Here is a 16,878-nt window from a genome sequence, read left to right on the forward strand (position 1 = left end):
ACCCATTCCCCTTCCAGGTCCGATGTCCAGGTTCCGGGTCCATGCAGGATGGAGTGGATGGCCCGGCTCAGGTCAGCCCGGTCCAGTTCAGCGCACAGCGCCGCCACCTGGTCCCAGACGTCCACTGAGCAGCTGCTGTCCTCCAAGATGGCCGTCGCCAGCACGTCTGAGGGGACAGGGACGCGTCAGGACGTCTCACATCCAGGCTGGGTCAGAACCGACGCACTCACCTGGACCTCTCCTCAGGAACCCTTCCAGAAGCTCCAGAGCCAGCTGGTACCGGTGGAAGTCTGCCAGCATGGAGACAAAGGTCCCGCCCACAGACAAGATGGCCGCCTTCCCGTTGTCGTCTGCGTTGGTCAGCAGCTGGAGGAGGGACAGGCTGGGCGCATGGGACAGAACCCACAGGCTCTCCTCTGGACACACACAGGACAGGTTCTGGTTCTGGTCGGACCAGGAAGTCCTCACAAAGACAGAGAGACATGAGATACACATTTCATGAGAACCTGCAGGTTCTGGTTCTGGTCGGACCCAGAGAAACAGGCTGACCTGCGGTGAGCTGCTTCCTCTTGATGACCTCGGCGGCGCCGTGCACCAGACCTCTTCTGCACATGCTCAGTGCGGTCTTCTGGTGGTGGCTACAGGCCTGGTAGACGGCGGAGGCCAGAGCCAGGCAGAGGTCGGCCACGCCCCGGGTCCTCTGAGCATGCTCAGTGAGCGCGTCGCCCACAGCCTCAGTGAAGGTCAGCCTGAGGAGGACGCCTCAGTTACACCAGAACCCAACCAGAACATGATCCAGAACCCCACCGCAGTCCGGTCCAATGAGACGTTTGAGCCCAAGTCTCAACCCAAAGCATGTTCTGATGCCCATAAATCTCAGACCAGAGGATGTTCCCTCATCCTTTCAGAAACTCCAGTCCAGGTTTGGTCTCTCCTCAGGCTGAGATCAGCCTGATCAACACAGGCCTGATTCCTCCATGTTAGCACCGCTAACGCTGAGTTAGCTCCATTAACCCTTAAGAGCTGATCTAAGGTATTAGTTTAATTGACACTAAAGCACAAATCATAAACAAGTTGCTAAAACTAATGTAATAATCATAAATATTAGTTCCACTAAAACCAAAGCACTACACCAATGCAATATTTAGCAGAAGCTAATGCTAAAGCACTAAGTCTAACCTGACACATGTGCTACAGCACACATCGCCCTCTACAGGGCCAGCTTGTTACTACATGTCTCTGTTTGTTTGAGCTTCAGGAAGTGATTCTTTCCAGAAGACCTTTCACTTATGGTTTCAGTTTATTGTTGTTGAGCTTTGCTAACTCTGATGCTAAATTAACCCGATTAGCCACAGTAGGTTTCAGTCAGAAGCAGCAGGACATCAGGAGGTTATTAACCGTCTACAGTGATGCATTCTGGGTACAGAATAAACATCATTTGCTGCATCGCATCAGGGGCTGAAAACAGGAGGAGAGGAAATGAAACTGCTGCGTTACCTTCACCTCCTTCACAAGAAGAACATGAACATAAGCAGCTAACAGTTCATAACCAAAACCTCAACAAAATGTTGAACGTTTCAGAATTTATCTGGAGAAATGAACTTAAGGGAATCTAAGCGTTTCCCAGCCGGGCCCTGAAGGTTTCACATGCTTCCTGCTGTACTGTCAGCTGACTGCAGCTCAGCAAAAACCTGCCAACTGAAATCACCTGGGCTGAAGCAGGAAACACCTGAAACATGCAGGGAGTCTGGAGGACCAGTGAGCTGCTGACTGTTTCTGCTGGTAATGCTTTAGAAAGGAGAACCGACCACTGGATCAACTGAACAGATTCACTGGAGAAGCTCCAGCTGATTAGTGCGGCTGGCACCAGTTGGCTGGTCCTCACTTGAATTAGGTCACTTTACAGGAAGAGAATATCGATGCTAAATATTTTCATTTATTTTGTAGTTTTTCCTCTGTTGTGTTCAGTGACGTCAGTAACGTTACAAAGTAACTGACGTTGGACCACTTCTTTCAGTAACGAGTAATCGAACACGGTGCCATTTCAAATCCAGTAGTCAGACTACAGATACTTATCGACTGCACAGGCTCTGCAACCTGTGTAGTGAACCACACAAAAACACACACAGAGTACTAACGTTTGTTTTGCATGTTATAACCATTAAACAATCTCCCCTTCAGTTCAACCTAATAAGTGGAGACACAATGTTACTATTATAAAACAGCTTATAATTAAGTTTTGGCAAAGCTCAAAGTAATTTTCACAGGCGGCGGGTTGTTGTTGTTAGCAGCTGCTGAAAGTAACTAAAAAAGTTACTTTGAATGTAACTTAGTTACTTTCCAAATCAAGTAATCAGTAATCTAACCAAGTTATTTTTTTCAAGGAGTAGTCAGTAATCTGATTAAAGTTACTTTTTCAAAGTAACTTTGCCATCACTGGTTGTGTTTCTAAATGTTGCTTTCAGAACCGGGTCAGAACCTCACTTGTTGAGCGTGACGGCGTTAGCGATGAGCTGCACGTCTCCGTGCTGCAGAGCCGAGGCCACGCCCCTTAGCGACAGCGCCGCCGACAGCTGGCTGCCCGTCGCCGCGGTAACCAGCAGCGCCCGGAAGAACAGCAGCAGTGGGGGGGTGGAGCCCGGCGGGGCCCGAACACCTGAGGGAACAAAACCAGAATCAGCCAGGTTCTGGGGGAGGTTCTGGTTCTGGTTCTGGTTCTGAACCTCGGAACATCTCCATGGTGTCCGAGTCCCTCAGGACCGGAGACCGGGCCGCATGGAGGGCCGCCGCCTCGTACTGGGAGGACCGGAGCAGGTCCAGGAACCTGGGGAGCAGAACCAGAGTCAGTTACTGGTTGTAGTCCAGGCAGGCCCAGGCGTCGTGGCTCTGCCTGGGTCAGGTTCTGACCTGTAGAACCCGACCTGTCCAGGTGGTTCCTCAGCAGTTTGGACTCGTCCAGCCCGGTCGGCTCCTCTTCCTCCAGCAGCTCAGCTGGGATGCAGAACGACTCTTCATCACCGCCTGGAGGACGGACAGCAAAGGTTGTGAAAGGTTCTGGTGGATCACGTCCAGAACCAGAACCTGCTGGCTCCATAACCATCAGTTCATCTCCAGATTGTGAAGTTGGACCTTCGTCCTGCAGATCGGGTCCGATCTCCTTGAGGTTCTGGATGACAGAACCCAGCAGCTCCTCCAGCGGAACCGTCTGACCCGATTCCTCCCAGACCGTCAGACGCTGACCCACCAGCTTCAGGCGTCGGAACCTGCAGAGATCACAGGTCAGAGCTGCAGCGCCACCTGCTGGACCGGAGAGGAAATGCAGGAGGATCAGGGAGGCAGGAACCAGAATTTGGTCCGGATTCTGGACCGGATTCAGACCTGATTCTGGTCCGGACTCTGGACCACATACTGTTCTGTGTTCTGTAAATGTTTATGTTTCTGTTGTTGATAAAGTTTAAATAATCTGAGGCGAAACCCGGGTTCTGGTTCTGGTTCTGGTTCTGGGTGACCTACAGTCTGCTGGAGGAACCTTCATGACCTCAGATTTTCTGATCAGACCCAGTTTCCGTACCGGGTCATCAGCTGCTGGTTCTGGGCCCTCAGGCGGTCTCTGTGGAGCTGGGCCTCTTGCAGGTCAAAGGTCAGCTGGGTCTGGACCTCCACAGGACCACACAGGATCTTCCGGTCCAGCAGGCCGTCTCTCCGGGTCTTCAGGTGGTCCAGATGGATCAGCAGAACCTCTGGGTCTTCGGACTGGGCCACAGTCAGACCTGCAGAAACGCAGAGAGGCGGGTCATCAGAGGTTCTGAAGCCCATCCAGAACATTCGGCCCAGAACTTCCAACAGAACCTGGTATCAACAGGCTCTGGGTGGTGGCCTTCTGCCTCCGGACCTCCTGCTGAAGTTCTGCTGTCTGGTTCTGGAGAACCGAGGTTCTGGACAGAGAGCAGACATGCTTGTGAACCTGTGGTGCTGTTTGGACCGGACCGGTCCCCATCAGAACCAGCAGCCTCACCTGTCAGTGATGTGAGCTGCGTAACCCAGCAGGGACTGCAGGTGGGATGCTGCAGCTTCCTCCTCCCTCCTCTTCATCTCCCTGATGACGCCATCATACTCTGACTTTATGTCCAGCAGGAGCCTCCTATAGGCCGAGGCTCGACCAATCACCTGCAAGATACAGACCAGACCTGTACGGCTCCAGCAGAGCTAATTTTTCATTGAGCTCGTTAGCATGTTTGCTAACTTTGACAATGTTTAGCATACTTAATGCACCTTAAGTTAATTATTTGGGATAAATTCTAAAATGCTAATTTAAGAGTCTGTTTGTGTCACCTACACTTGGTGGATGTAAACATGGTCAAAATAAGCGCTTCAGCAAGTATCATGTTGGTATAGATACACTAACATGGTACGGCTAGAACTTTAGAGTTAGTGACCATGAGCTGTGTCCATCACTGCCACTCAGTTTGGGTCCAGTCTGGTTCCTCAGTGATGAACCTGAGACTGGACTGGAGGTTCACCTTCCAGGCTGACTGAACCGAATATAGATGGTCAGAGCTGGTCAGATGGTCAGAGAAACCCAGAAGACCTGCAGCAGACTCAAGGAAGCTGAATACAAAGACATGCCAAACTTTCCAGATTGTTATCTGTAAAAGAAAATCTGGAAAATCAAGAATAGTTGTGTCTTTTTTACTTTGAGGTTTGAGTTTGGACTGGAAGAACTTAATAAGAGGATGAATAGTTCTGCAACGTCCTGTATAAAATGGACAAAAACTTGAAAAATCTGTAGAAAACTCAGAGAGCAGTTGTTCCAATGATCAAATAAAGGAAAACATCAAGGACCAAAAGAAAACATTTAAATTGTTAATAAAATCCTTCACCTGTTCATAATATCAGAATTAGAACTTCCATAAGAGTTTTGTGTAAAATATTTCACCTATTCAAACCTTATTTTCTCAGCTGACTCGCTCACCTTGTTGAACGCGGAGCGGTAGACTATGTATCGCAGCTCATCAGTGCCCTCCTCTGGACACTGCAGGTACTTCTTCTCTTTCTCGATAAACTCGTTTAGAGACTGAACAAACGTCTCGTCACTCTCATACACCTCTACATCCATTACGGGACTCATTTCTGGATCTTCGGTGTCATTTTGTTCTTTATTCATCTTGTTATTATCTAGTTTTAAACCAACTCCAACTCTTCTGCGTGTTAGCCGTCAGTAACATAGCAATCGTGATGTTACCATGGAAACCGAGGACCTCTTAAAATCATGTTTTTGATTATTTAAGTTATATTATTTCAAGTATTTACCTTAATTCTATTTTTGATATGTTCAGCGCCGAAATATGTTATAATCAAAAGTAAACTAACGACGATACAAAAATACTGTTTCTGTTTTTTAATCAGGCACAATAACGGCCAGCTACCTCCGTTGAATCGCGTGTAGGAAACCCCGTTCTTTCCCCTTTGAGGTCCTCTTCTCAGGATCCGCCATTAGGAGTGAACCGGTGGTGAGTGGTGCTGCGTGTTTTTTTCACTTTTTAATAAAATATAACCGCATTTTGGATCAGTTTTCAATCTGAGTGGGTTCCGATAGTCTCTCCGTGTGTTTCCCTACAGGTGGACCGAACCTCACGATGCAGATTTTCGTGAAAACCCTCACGGGGAAAACTATAACCCTCGAGGTGAGCGTGATGGAGGGTGGCGGCGTTTACTTACTACGGTTAATCGGAGCTTTACTATTTAAAGGAGCACATATTAAGCCTGTTTTCTGATTGTTATTTTGATGTATAACATAATAATGCTCCGGTTGGTCATAAAAAGTAGCTAAACTGTAGCTACGTTGCTAAAGCTGGTAGAGCAGTAAACACGTGTAGTCTCAGAGGCTCGTTTAAACGGAGCAGATTGAAGAACTCAGTGTTGGAGCTTAGAGTGATTTTATTCAATGCCATCAGGTTACATATGTTTTTATTTTCCAGGTTGAGCCTTCAGATACTATTGAAAATGTCAAGGCTAAGATCCAGGACAAGGAAGGTGAGTGTCAGCTGCTGCGGTCGATCCATTCAGGTGGTTCTGACTGATCCTGGTGACCCTGAACGCCTCTAAATGGGTCCAGCTGGACTTTAAATGAAACCTGTAGGAAAAAGTACCTATGAACAACAAATGTCTTAGTTACTATGCTAATGATATTTACTTAAAAATGTCTACATAGTTTAGATTTTTTTTAAAGGCACGTTGGCAGTTTTTCACCAACTTCCTGTGGTTTTTTATGTCTTTACAAAATGAAATCTATCATCTCATTTGTTGAAATTAGCTGGAGTAATGACTTAAGTCAAGACAATTGTGATTAACTGAGAATATTTACAGACTGAGTCACATTGGAGAATTTTCACAACATTTTAATGAAGGTATTAAACTTTTCATATCTATTGGTGGATATTGGAGGGTTTCTCTAAACTCAGGGTGACTGTTCTGTTTATCTGTTTCTGGAGTTCTGACATGTTTGCTGATGGTCTGCTTCTGCTTTGCAACAAAATTAAAATAATCTCTGATTGGCTGTTCATCTAGAAGACAGGCTATCTGCTGCTCAGAAAGGTTGCAATTCCAGACTTCCTCAAAGTGACCCCAGATGGCTGCTTCATCCACCCAGGACCATCAGTTTAACCTGAGACTGTGCAGGTCATTGAGGGGGTCTGCAGGTCATTGTTGTTGTTTCTCCATGTTTAAATTGTTGCTGATGTTCCTGCAGGAATTCCTCCTGACCAGCAGAGGCTGATCTTTGCTGGGAAGCAGCTGGAGGACGGACGGACACTGTCGGACTACAACATCCAGAAGGTGAGAAGAACTCTGCAGCGTTTGGTTCTTCTGAACAGATTCAGTTGAATTGTTTTAGTTCATTTCTTGAACTGAACTCTGAAGTTCTGTTTTTATTCTAATTTAATAGGAAATAGCAAATTTATTTCAGCCTCAAAGTTCAACCAAACCAAAATCAACCAGAGACATCCACTATCATCCAAAACAAGATCACATCATATTTATTAAAAAAGTCACCTAGCATTTAATTACTGTTTGTCTGTGGCTGTTAATGGTGTCATAAAGCCATGATGATTTTATCTTCAGATTAATTGAAATGACATATAAAGTTAAACACGAGGGTTTTAATCGTGCAGGTCTGACATTTCTCCTCTGATCCGTTTTGGTTTGTTCAGAAACATTTGATGCATCACCGAGGAAACCTGGAGTCAGTCTGTCTGTCCAGTGTAGAGGCTTCCTGAAGCCAACTGTTCAACACCACCTGCTAAAATCAGCAGATGTTCTGGAATGAAATTAACATTTAATTTTCTTACCAACACTGAAGGGATTCTGACAGTTTGAACTCTGGAAATGTTATTTATCCTTTTGTTCAACAGATCATAGCAGCATTTTAACAATCATTTTGTTTGTCATCATACATGATTACATATTGATTGACCAAAAACCACCAGATCATCTGCATGTTTCACCTTCAGTCTGATGATGTGAGGAGTTAAAACCAGTTTACTGACATTAATAAAACACAAACTTAATGTTTACTTTAAAACATTTCCACAGATCCCTGCCATGTTTTTCCTTGGAGTCAATCAAAATCATTTATGCTAAATTGCAGGATTATTTCTAATAATTTTGGTCTAATACAATCAGGAGCAACACACTGGACCTGCTTTCAGCTCAGGAAGTGAAGCATCAGGACAGAAACTGAATCAGATTTTCAGGTTTTCTGCTTTAATCGTCACTTTTTCTCCAAATTAACGTTTTACCAACCAGCTGCAGCAGAGAATCTCTGAATGGTTCTGGACCGGTTCAGTGTTGGTTCTGGTGGCCTGCAGGTGGCGCTCTGACCTGCTTCCTGTTTGCAGGAGTCCACTCTGCACCTCGTGCTGCGGCTGAGAGGCGGCGCCAAGAAGAGGAAGAAGAAGTCCTACACCACACCCAAGAAGAACAAACACAAGAGGAAGAAGGTCAAGCTGGCCGTGCTCAAGTACTACAAGGTGGGCGGGGCGTCTGGTCAGAGGGCGGGGCCTCTGGGGTCAGAGGGCGGGGCCTCTTCCCTTCAGTGGCTGACTGTTTCTGTCTGCAGGTGGATGAAAACGGTAAGATCCACCGTCTGCGGCGCGAGTGTCCGGCTGATGAGTGCGGCGCCGGCGTCTTCATGGCAAGTCACTTCGACCGCCATTACTGCGGCAAATGCTGCCTGACCTACTGCTTCAACAAGCCGGAGGACAAGTAGAGCTCTGGAGGAATAAACAGTTTGGTTCCACATGCTGAGTCTGAGTCCTTTTTCTGCTGAACACTGCCTGGTCAACGGGGTCAGAGGTCAGGGTTATAAACATCCAGTTTCCATTAGAACCAAAGAGCTGATTGGTCCAGAACGTTCTCAGGTTTTCTACGTCAGCAGGTTTTACTCCAGCAGTTGTCATGACGACACAACAAGGCCAGATCTGGCTCTCTGGGGACAAAATCCAGTTTTAAACTTGGGAATAAGATTTTTTAAAAATAAGCTCAAAATTATTTAGAATGTAATTCCCACAAAGTAAGTCAATGAATTACAAAATAAAATGCTAATAACAAAATCATAGCAGGAAACCAGTAGCTGGAGCCCTCTAGTGGTCACTGGATGGATTTCTTAAAACCAGTTCAGGTTTCTGTGATCAGAACCAGTCTGAGCCCAGATCAGAGTCGGGCAGCAGGAATCGGGTCGCTGATCCTCTGATTCTGTTTCTCAAACTATTCCAGACCCAGAAACGTTAAACCCATTTATATATTTACAGGCTGACATGAAAGTCTTATTTTCTGAATGACCTCATTGAACTGAAGTCACTGGAAGGCCTTTTGTCCTGCCGGACAGTTTGACTCGATAAATTAGGATGCGTCCTGATCAGGCTTGTCAGATTAATATTACCTTTAGAGAACAACCTTTGAGCAGCTACATGAAATATAAATGTGTTAATTTGGAAGTAATCTAATGTCTTTCACTTGGTGATGGAATTAAAGGAACTTTTCAGTCATAATTTATGGAATCAGCCTGTTATTTGCTGAATGCTTCCCTACAGATGAAAAGTTTCATAATTCAGTAATATTTTTTGTGAAGAATTATCACATAGTTGCCTTTTATTGTCTGATTTTATCAAGCGCTAAAATACAAAAACATGAGATTCTGTGACAATCAAAATGTTATTAAACATTTCAAAAGCAGAATAAGTAACTTCTGTGTAAACCTAAAGAATCATACTTTGTATTTTTCAATTATGTGATTCTGATTCCACCTTTAGTCCTGCTGACTCAGCAGATTAGATATGATGTGACTTTAATGTAGCAAGTATTAAAGATGCAAAACCCTTTTTGTGTGTCTGGTTGGGGCAGATGGTGAGTTATTACTGGATTCTATAAAATGAGGCTTAAAGCTGAGATGCTGAAGTTTGGAAATGTGAAATATATTCTCTGAATATAAATCTTTAAAAAATTGCTCTCTGTCAGTTCTGTAAAGATACAATAGAGAACAAAGTGAATTTCTTTTATATTGACCAATAATTTCATTTTACTTAATTGTCGCTGTTGGAGCCATAATTTAAAATTTGAAAAGCTTTGGCTCTTTATGCTTTATGAAATATTTCATCCCATTTGATGATGCATCTGAATTTCGCCACGTTCTACGAACAAATGATGCAACAGGGGAAAAACATAGAAAAACAGGTGATAATTTTTTCTGTCAGCTTGACGTCACACGCAGGTTCGTTGTCATGGCAACCAATAAACAACAGCCCGGCGAGCGCAGAGCAAAGATTAGTTCAAGTGCATCAGGAATTAACACTAAAACACAAAAACTTTTCCCACACTAAACGTAGACGCTCCAAACAGAACATTCCGTTTGTTTCAGATTTAAGTTTTTGAATTTTCATTTTGCATCGTTAGGAAGTGATGCCTGAACTCTCTGTGGTTGATTAGCCAACTTAAACACCTGATTATCTGTCAGAAAATCTATGTAGGTCGCTTTATTTTGTGTTAATTGAACCGAAATACTCCGAACTGCAGTAAGAGTTCATGTTAAGTTTTAAAAGTTAAGCTAGTCTAGTCAGGGGCTGAGCCAGAGGGGGTTCCGGGGGCCCAGTGTCCCCCCACCCCCCATGAAAAAAAATGTATAAAATTTTATATAAGTCCATGTGATGACATATATAAATGCATTTATACCAGCCTCCATTATACTAATACTCGTATAAACGAGCTGATATTGATCGCCTGGATGTTTCAATGTGCTGCGCTGGTGCAACGCAAAGGTTAAAGCACACATCTGGGTATAAAACACCAATAAGTTATTTACTGATCCTCTGCAAAAACAACAAAAAACCGAAGATGTTTTTTGTTGGTAGTTTGGAGCAGAGGTGGCGCTGGAGTTTTTTCGTTATCCGTCAAAGGAAAAAAAATCATTTTATTTCCAATTTGTAGTCATCAAACGAAACATTTAGTATTTCTCTGAGAGACCGTTTTTGAAATCAGGTAACATTTCACCAAATGACGTGATTAGAAGAGGCAGAACTCTGATCGTTTCCTGATCACTTCCTTCGGCCTGCGGGAGAAAAACCCCGGCGAAGCGGATCAGCTGCTGGACGCTCCAGAGCCTCTGGTCCGTTAAAGCGTCCAGATCAGAGGTGATTCTCTGACAGATATTGTTCTTAGTGTGATTAATAATGATCTCCGCGATGTTCTCTGTTCTCTGTGCGTAAAGTTGAAACTGCCTGCGCACCAAGTGTCAGCTTGATCACAGTCTGGACAGAACCAGTGGACTGTTATCAAGACGAGGGTGAGGAGGGAATCTGACATGAACTCAGTTAAGTTTTTACTGGTTTTGTTTTTAAAACACCACTGACGTAAGCAGTGTAACTATATATTGGATATTTGGCGTTTGTCATCTCGAGTAATTAATTGGGAGCATTTATTGCCCAGCTGCGCTTGGTTAACCATGTTAACCAGGTTAACCCAGTTAATCATGTTAACCCGGTTAACCATGTTAACCAGGTTAACCCAGTTAATCATGTTAACCCGGTTAACCAGGTTAACCAGGTTAACCCAGTTAATCATGTTAACCCGGTTAACCCCGTTAACCCTTTCCTGCAGTTATTCTTCATGTCTTCTACATTTGATTCCTCCTTAAATTTTAATAAAACTGATTTTTGCATTAAATCATTTTTCATCCTGAAAACACTTGAAGGTCAAAAGTGGAAAATCTTTATTTTTCTCTTTCATTCAGATTTTCTACCTGAAACTGAAAACCTGCACAACATTTTTCTATTTTTGTTGTTCTGGTTTCTGGACTCATCCAGAACCTTCTGGCTCAACAGAACCAGATGCTTAGAACCAAACCAGAACTTGTGACTAAAGTAGAGACATGAGGTTGAATGATGACCCGAGAAACTTGATTCGTTTCCATGGAGATTTTTAATCATCTCGTCTGTTTGGCGGAGAAAAACAAGCAGAACCAGAAACTGACATGATGGGAAGCAGAACTTCAACCGAGACGTTTCTGCAGCTTCATGAACCTAAAGCTGGTCCTCACAGACGACTTGGTGTTGGTTTGTTTCTGCCCACCTGGAGCGCCAGCCGGGTGGAGTCAGCAGTTCCTTCATCATCTAAAAATGACTGGATAACATCGGAAAACAGGAGAAAACTGGATGTTGACCAGTGGAAGTGACATCAGAGCCGGATGGAGTCACCAAGGAGATCTGCAGGAAGAGCAGAACCAATCAGAACCGAGGAGACGGGAAACATCAGGATGAAGATCCCAGAGGAAACCCGATGAACTCTGCAGTCCGACAGAACCAGAACCTGCAGAACATCTACACTGGAGCAGAACCACATCCAGGTTCTGTTCAGCTGAACACAGGAAGTCTTTTCTTCTTCTGCTGCTCAGCTGGAGCCACACGGGTCCAGTAGCACAGAGGAGGTTCTGGAGGAGGTTCTGGAGGAGACCCGGGTCCACATCTGGACCGAGTTCTGCTGGCTTTGGTTCTGATCCAGCTCTGTTCTGGTTCTTCAGGGAGGATCTGGATCTGCTCAGGTTCTTCTGTCTCCTCTCAGGTTCTGGTTCTGGTCGTGACCTCTGACCTCCATGAACCTGCTGACGTCTCCCTCACTGTTTGCTGCCTGAACGGCACCGGGCCACAGAAGCCGGCCGGGTCGGCAGGAAGGACGATCCGGGTCGGCAGGGAGCTGCCGGCAGAGCCCGTCCGTCCACTGGGGGCGCTGCTGATACCGGGCGGCCCGCGGGTCCACATGGCGCCGCCAGTCCGTCTCCGGGGGAACGTCCAGACGCAGGGGCTGAGCAGGAACGTCTCCTGACACACGGGGGCGCCGTGGAGCAGCGCCGGCTCCTCCAACAGGAAGTGACGCCTGATGATGGCGGTGGGGGGCGACCGGGTCGGCGAGGAGACGCTGTGGACCAGCAGAACCGGGTCTGGGCCTGGGGAGGGAGGAAGAGGAGGAGGGGGGAGGCGGGGCGTGGCGAGGAAGAGTGGCGTAACCCATGGCGACGCTGTGGAGAGCCGAGGGAGTCGAACCGCTGTCAGACAGAACCAGAACCTGGTGCCAAGGAGAACCTGAGGAAGAGGAGGAGGAAGAGCAGAGTCAGCAGGTTCACCTGGAGAAGACCTGCCTGGTTCTGGTTCCGGTTCTGGTTAGAACTGGTTTATTTAGTCCAGTTGATCAGGTTAAAGTCCAGTTAATCGACCAATGAGATGAGACGAATCAACCAGAACCCATCAGAATCATCAGCAGGTTGTTTCTGAGCAGGAGAAACTCAAACGGGTCGGTGGTTCTGGATCGATGCTTCCTATGGAGCTGCTGATGCTAAGCTAACAAAGCTAGTGTTAAGCTAACTAGCCTAGCGAGGCTCAGCAGTTCCTAAAAAGTAAAATGTAGGAACAGAAAATATGTTTTAACTTGTTTATGTTAAAATAAATCAGTAAAGATTTTTATTTGGAAATTAGATCAAAGAACAGAGTATTACAGCAACAGGAAGTGATGCAATACTCCTCAGCCAATCAGAGCCACAGGAAGACGATGATGACGACTGATTGGTAAAACTAAATTAAACATCCTGAAGGTGAAACTTCATGTTCAGTCCTGAACATGAACCAGTTCCTACTGAACATAAAGAACTGGTTAGTGAACTGATTCAGTGAACAGCAGCAGCAAGAACCAGTTCCTACTGAACTCCAGATCAGAGTTTGAGTTTCACCCAACAGGAAGTCAGGAGGAGGAGGAGCAGGTGAATGTGGAGGTTAAGGGGTTACCTGAGCGTCCCCAGGAGGGGGGGAGGGGTGGCGTCTGCGTGTGGGGGCGCTGTGGAGCCGGAGGGCTGTGGAGTCGGTGGAAGGAGGAGCGATCTGCTGTGAAGGAGGAGGAGGGGAGGTGCAGGGAGGAGGTGCTGGGGTGGAGGAGGAGGGAGGAAGAGGAGCAGTGAAGGTCTGAGTGTCTGAGAAGGGGCCTGGACACAGAGGGGTCCTTCAGATGTGATGAGGAAGACGAGGAGGGGGATGAAGATGGAGGGAAGAGGAGAAACGGTTAACACGATGAAGATGAACTGAACGAACCCTGAAATGTTCTGATCCGACTTCCTGTCAGGACGTGTCTCCTCTGAGCCACCGTAGCTTCAGCAGATCAGAGTCTGCCTGCAGGCGCCGATGTTCAGCATGAGGAAAACCTCAGGACTCCTGAAGGCCGAGTTCAGGACGGACCGGGCCAGCAGACCGGGCCGGCGGACCGGGCTGGTCTGCCTGGCAGACCGCGCTCAGGGCAAAACTAAACCAAACATGAGTGTTTAACCAGCAGCCTGAGGCCGAACGGAGGAGAGGATCTGAATCTGAAACTAAACCTGATGTTAAACCTGCTGAACTTTGACCTCAGACTGAACCTGCTGAACTTTGACCTCAGACTGAACCTGCTGGACTCTTGGATGAAAGTCAGTCTGAGTTTTAACTCTTAACCAGAGAACTGAATTAGCCTCCTGGTTTTATCTGGTCTTTAACTCATTCATGTCTGAATCACCAGAGGAACAGGAAATGAAGGAGGCTGCAGTGACGACATGTCACCACCAGGTGGCAGCATGAACCTGTGTGTGACTTACACAGCTGCGTTGGAGGTTCTGCTGGAGGTTCTGTGGTCTCGACCCGATGACGGTTCCGCTCAGAATTCGAGCGAGGCGTCGCAGGTTCTCTGCGCTGTAGTTCTCGTCTTCGCCTGCAGGGGGCTGTAGAGGACACAGAGTTCAGCTGTGAATCAATGAGGAAGAACTTCTGGATGAATTTAATTCGACTCCAACTGAAAGTTCTGATTTCAGCTTCAGGCTGAATCTGGTTTCATTCTTCAGTTTTTAGGATTTTACTTCCAGACTCACATCAAAGATAAAAGATGTTTCTACCAGAAATCGATTCCTGATAAAGTGGAAATCGTCTCAGATAAAAACCGACTGTAGCAGGAAGTTAACAGATGTTCAGGAAAGACAGAATGTTCTCATGTCGATCAGAACAGTACCAGATGTCTGTAAAAACCTAAAACTCTGGTTACTGATCAGTTCATTGATCATAGCTCAGCTGTCTCTTGGTTCTGGTGTTAGCGCAGCAGCTTCCTGTGGGTTCTACCTGCTCTCCAGGTGAGGCCGGTCTCCTGTAGGCGTTTCTCTCGATTTCAGCCGTCGGCGTTTTGGAGCGTCTGGATCCAGACGGCGTTCTCCTCACCACTGGAACAGAGACAGAAAGTGTTCATACTCATGTTCACATCGGAGGAGTTCCTGCCTGTCTGTGCTCCTACCTGCTCTGCTGCCCCCTGGCTGCGGGCTGACTCCACGGCTGCCCCGTTGCATGCTGGGAGCCTGCAGGCTGGCCTGGTACAGCGTCTCCAGCTCAGATAACTCCTCCCCCTCTGCTGCTCCGCCTGCCGCTGCATGCTGGGAGTTGTAGTATCTGTTGATGTTTTCAGCCCAGCGTTGCACAGGCAGGGCAGCTCTGAGAAGCTGATTGGCTGGTGGGGAGCAGCTCTTGATTGGCCGGCCCACAGTGGGGGCGGAGCCTGAGGGAGAGTAAAAGGTGGAGCTGATAGATGGAGAATCATCCAGCTGCTCCGGAGTTAAATAAGACCACTTCCTGGTTGGGCAGGAGGAAGGGGGCGGGGCTAGGCTTGTGGGCGTGGCCTGTTTGTTTCTGGAGTAACCCGAATCCTCCATCATCTCATGACACCCGTTACCTCCAGCAGGTGATGGAGTTTGGGAACATGGCCGGTGTGGGGGCGGGGCTTGTGACGGGTCAGGCCACGCCTCTTCTGGTGGAGGGGGCGGAGCCACGTCATCCAGGTAGGTTTCCACAGCGAGAGCAGGGAGAGACCTGGCGCTACCGAGGGGTTTCCCAAAGCCAGAGCAGGGGCTCCTGCTGGAGGTGGGGTCAGAGGGCAAACCTGATGCAGGAGGGAGGGGCTTAACAAGGCAGGTGAAAGGGGGAGGAGCCTGGTGGTCCTGTCGGGCAGCTGATTGGTCGCCCTGCTTGTCTGTCAGAAGTACTGGGAGCGGGAGAGGCTTTGATCTGCAGAGGAGGGAGAGAAGACCGAGGTCACCCAGAGGAAGGCCACCTGCTGCTCTGAGGGGGCGGGGCTTAGACTGTCTGATTTAAAACTAATTTCACAGAAATGGAAAAAAGATCCAGCAGCTCCACTCTGATCCTGCAGCTCATCCTCTGAACTGACAGTAGGGGGCAGCACTGAGCCCCAACAGGCTGAGCCAGCTTAGCTGTGATTGGCTGAGCAGAGCAGGTGGTACCTGGGCTGTTCCAGCGTCTGCTGCTCCTCCTGCTGCTCTGCTTCCTGTCTTACTGCCTCTGACTGCTGCAGCTGCAGCTGCAGCATGCGCTGCTGCAGGCTGCGGCATCTCCTCATGCAGCGCTGCAGCCGGCTGTGGCTACCGGCTCCGCCCTCAGCCGCCGCCGGCCGCAGCTTGGCTGCAGCGGTGCAGGAAAACGTAACCATGGAAACAGAAAATAAAGGAAAAGGAATAAATGGGAAAGAAAAGATGCATAAATAATAACACGATGTGATGAGGTCATGTAGAAATGTTTAAAGGAAACAGGAAGTGAAACATCAGGAGGCGATGCGGCCTCATGGTGGCGCTGTGGGTCAGACACGAGGAAATCAAACAGAAGGAATGGAAACCCAAACCAGTGAATCTGGGCCGAAGGTTCTGGTTCTGTTTCAGGATCCAGGATTGATCTACTCTCATTATTCAGACTTCTGCTGCAGGTTTCAGGTAGTTTGGACCGGATCAGAACCCAGAACCAGCCGATCGACCCGAATGACTGGAAACAGGAGCTAAGGTTCCCCTGAGAGACCGGAGAACCCGGTTCTGGTTCCCCGCCATGACTGACTCAGTTTAACTTCAGATCATGAACACAAACATGTCAGGAAGTCTAACTATCATTTGCAGGAATGAGATGTGTTATGAAGGGGCGGAGCCACACAAAGGGGCGGGGCTTACAGACGGCTTCATTGACCGCAGAGAGCGCCGCCGCAACGTCACCCGCCTGCTCCAAGCGCAGAGATTGGTCCAGCAGGAGCTCCGCCTCCATCACACACCTGTCAAAGCTCTCGCCTTTACCTGCAAGACACACACACACACACACACAGAGTCAGTAACAATGGCAGCTGTTTGTTCATCACTTCCTTTGTGTTTCAGTTTGAGTTTGTTCAGCAGATCAGTGGAGAACATTCCTCCTGCTCCATCTGCTGACCACACACACACACACACACACAGCATAGGAACACACACACACACACACACACACACACACACACACACACACACACACA

At 47.5% G+C, this 16,878-nt stretch overlaps 3 protein-coding genes across 6 annotated transcripts in view; 1 reads left to right on the forward strand and 2 right to left on the reverse strand.

Annotated features, from left to right (window-relative positions):
- The window catches only part of LOC103155358 (clathrin heavy chain linker domain-containing protein 1), a 6,819-nt gene extending 1,617 nt beyond the window's left edge, over positions 1-5,202 (reverse strand). For 2 of the 4 annotated variants that reach the window (XR_001659416.1, XM_016663477.1), the window contains exons 1-10: positions 4,973-5,202; positions 4,016-4,167; positions 3,850-3,935; positions 3,572-3,770; positions 2,922-3,263; positions 2,724-2,824; positions 2,485-2,656; positions 550-749; positions 231-416; positions 1-166 (exon numbers count right to left, since the gene is read on the reverse strand). Coding sequence is in view for 3 of the 4 variants with exons in the window: in XM_016663477.1 (XP_016518963.1) it covers positions 1-166; positions 231-416; positions 550-749; positions 2,485-2,656; positions 2,724-2,824; positions 2,922-3,263; positions 3,572-3,770; positions 3,850-3,935; positions 4,016-4,167; positions 4,973-5,164 (1,796 nt within the window). In the remaining variant the exon portion in view is untranslated. Of the gene's footprint in view, positions 167-230; positions 417-549; positions 750-2,484; positions 2,657-2,723; positions 2,825-2,921; positions 3,264-3,571; positions 3,771-3,849; positions 3,936-4,015; positions 4,168-4,421; positions 4,539-4,972 lie in introns of those variants that run through there. The other 2 variants (XM_016663478.1, XM_016663479.1) reach the window with 2 other exon arrangements.
- Positions 5,203-5,409: 207 nt separating this feature from the next.
- Positions 5,410-8,298, forward strand: rps27a (ribosomal protein S27a). The gene is made up of 6 exons (XM_007577002.1): positions 5,410-5,510; positions 5,620-5,684; positions 5,979-6,033; positions 6,749-6,834; positions 7,896-8,027; positions 8,117-8,298. Exons 2-6 carry the CDS (start codon positions 5,637-5,639, stop codon positions 8,264-8,266), a joined length of 471 nt encoding a protein of 156 aa, XP_007577064.1. The 5' UTR covers positions 5,410-5,510; positions 5,620-5,636; the 3' UTR covers positions 8,267-8,298.
- Positions 8,299-11,968: 3,670 nt separating this feature from the next.
- The window catches only part of LOC103155346 (inactive ubiquitin carboxyl-terminal hydrolase 54-like), a 24,000-nt gene continuing 19,090 nt past the window's right edge, over positions 11,969-16,878 (reverse strand). The window contains 7 exon segments of the mRNA XM_007577004.2: positions 11,969-12,626; positions 13,323-13,533; positions 14,156-14,278; positions 14,670-14,767; positions 14,839-15,602; positions 15,836-16,013; positions 16,547-16,666. Coding sequence (XP_007577066.1) covers positions 12,085-12,626; positions 13,323-13,533; positions 14,156-14,278; positions 14,670-14,767; positions 14,839-15,602; positions 15,836-16,013; positions 16,547-16,666 — 2,036 coding nt within the window. The 3' untranslated portion in view covers positions 11,969-12,084.

Source organism: Poecilia formosa, unplaced genomic scaffold (genome assembly GCF_000485575.1).
Source record: "Poecilia formosa unplaced genomic scaffold, Poecilia_formosa-5.1.2 Scaffold422, whole genome shotgun sequence".
In the NCBI taxonomy this organism is placed as follows: domain Eukaryota; kingdom Metazoa; phylum Chordata; class Actinopteri; order Cyprinodontiformes; family Poeciliidae; genus Poecilia; species Poecilia formosa.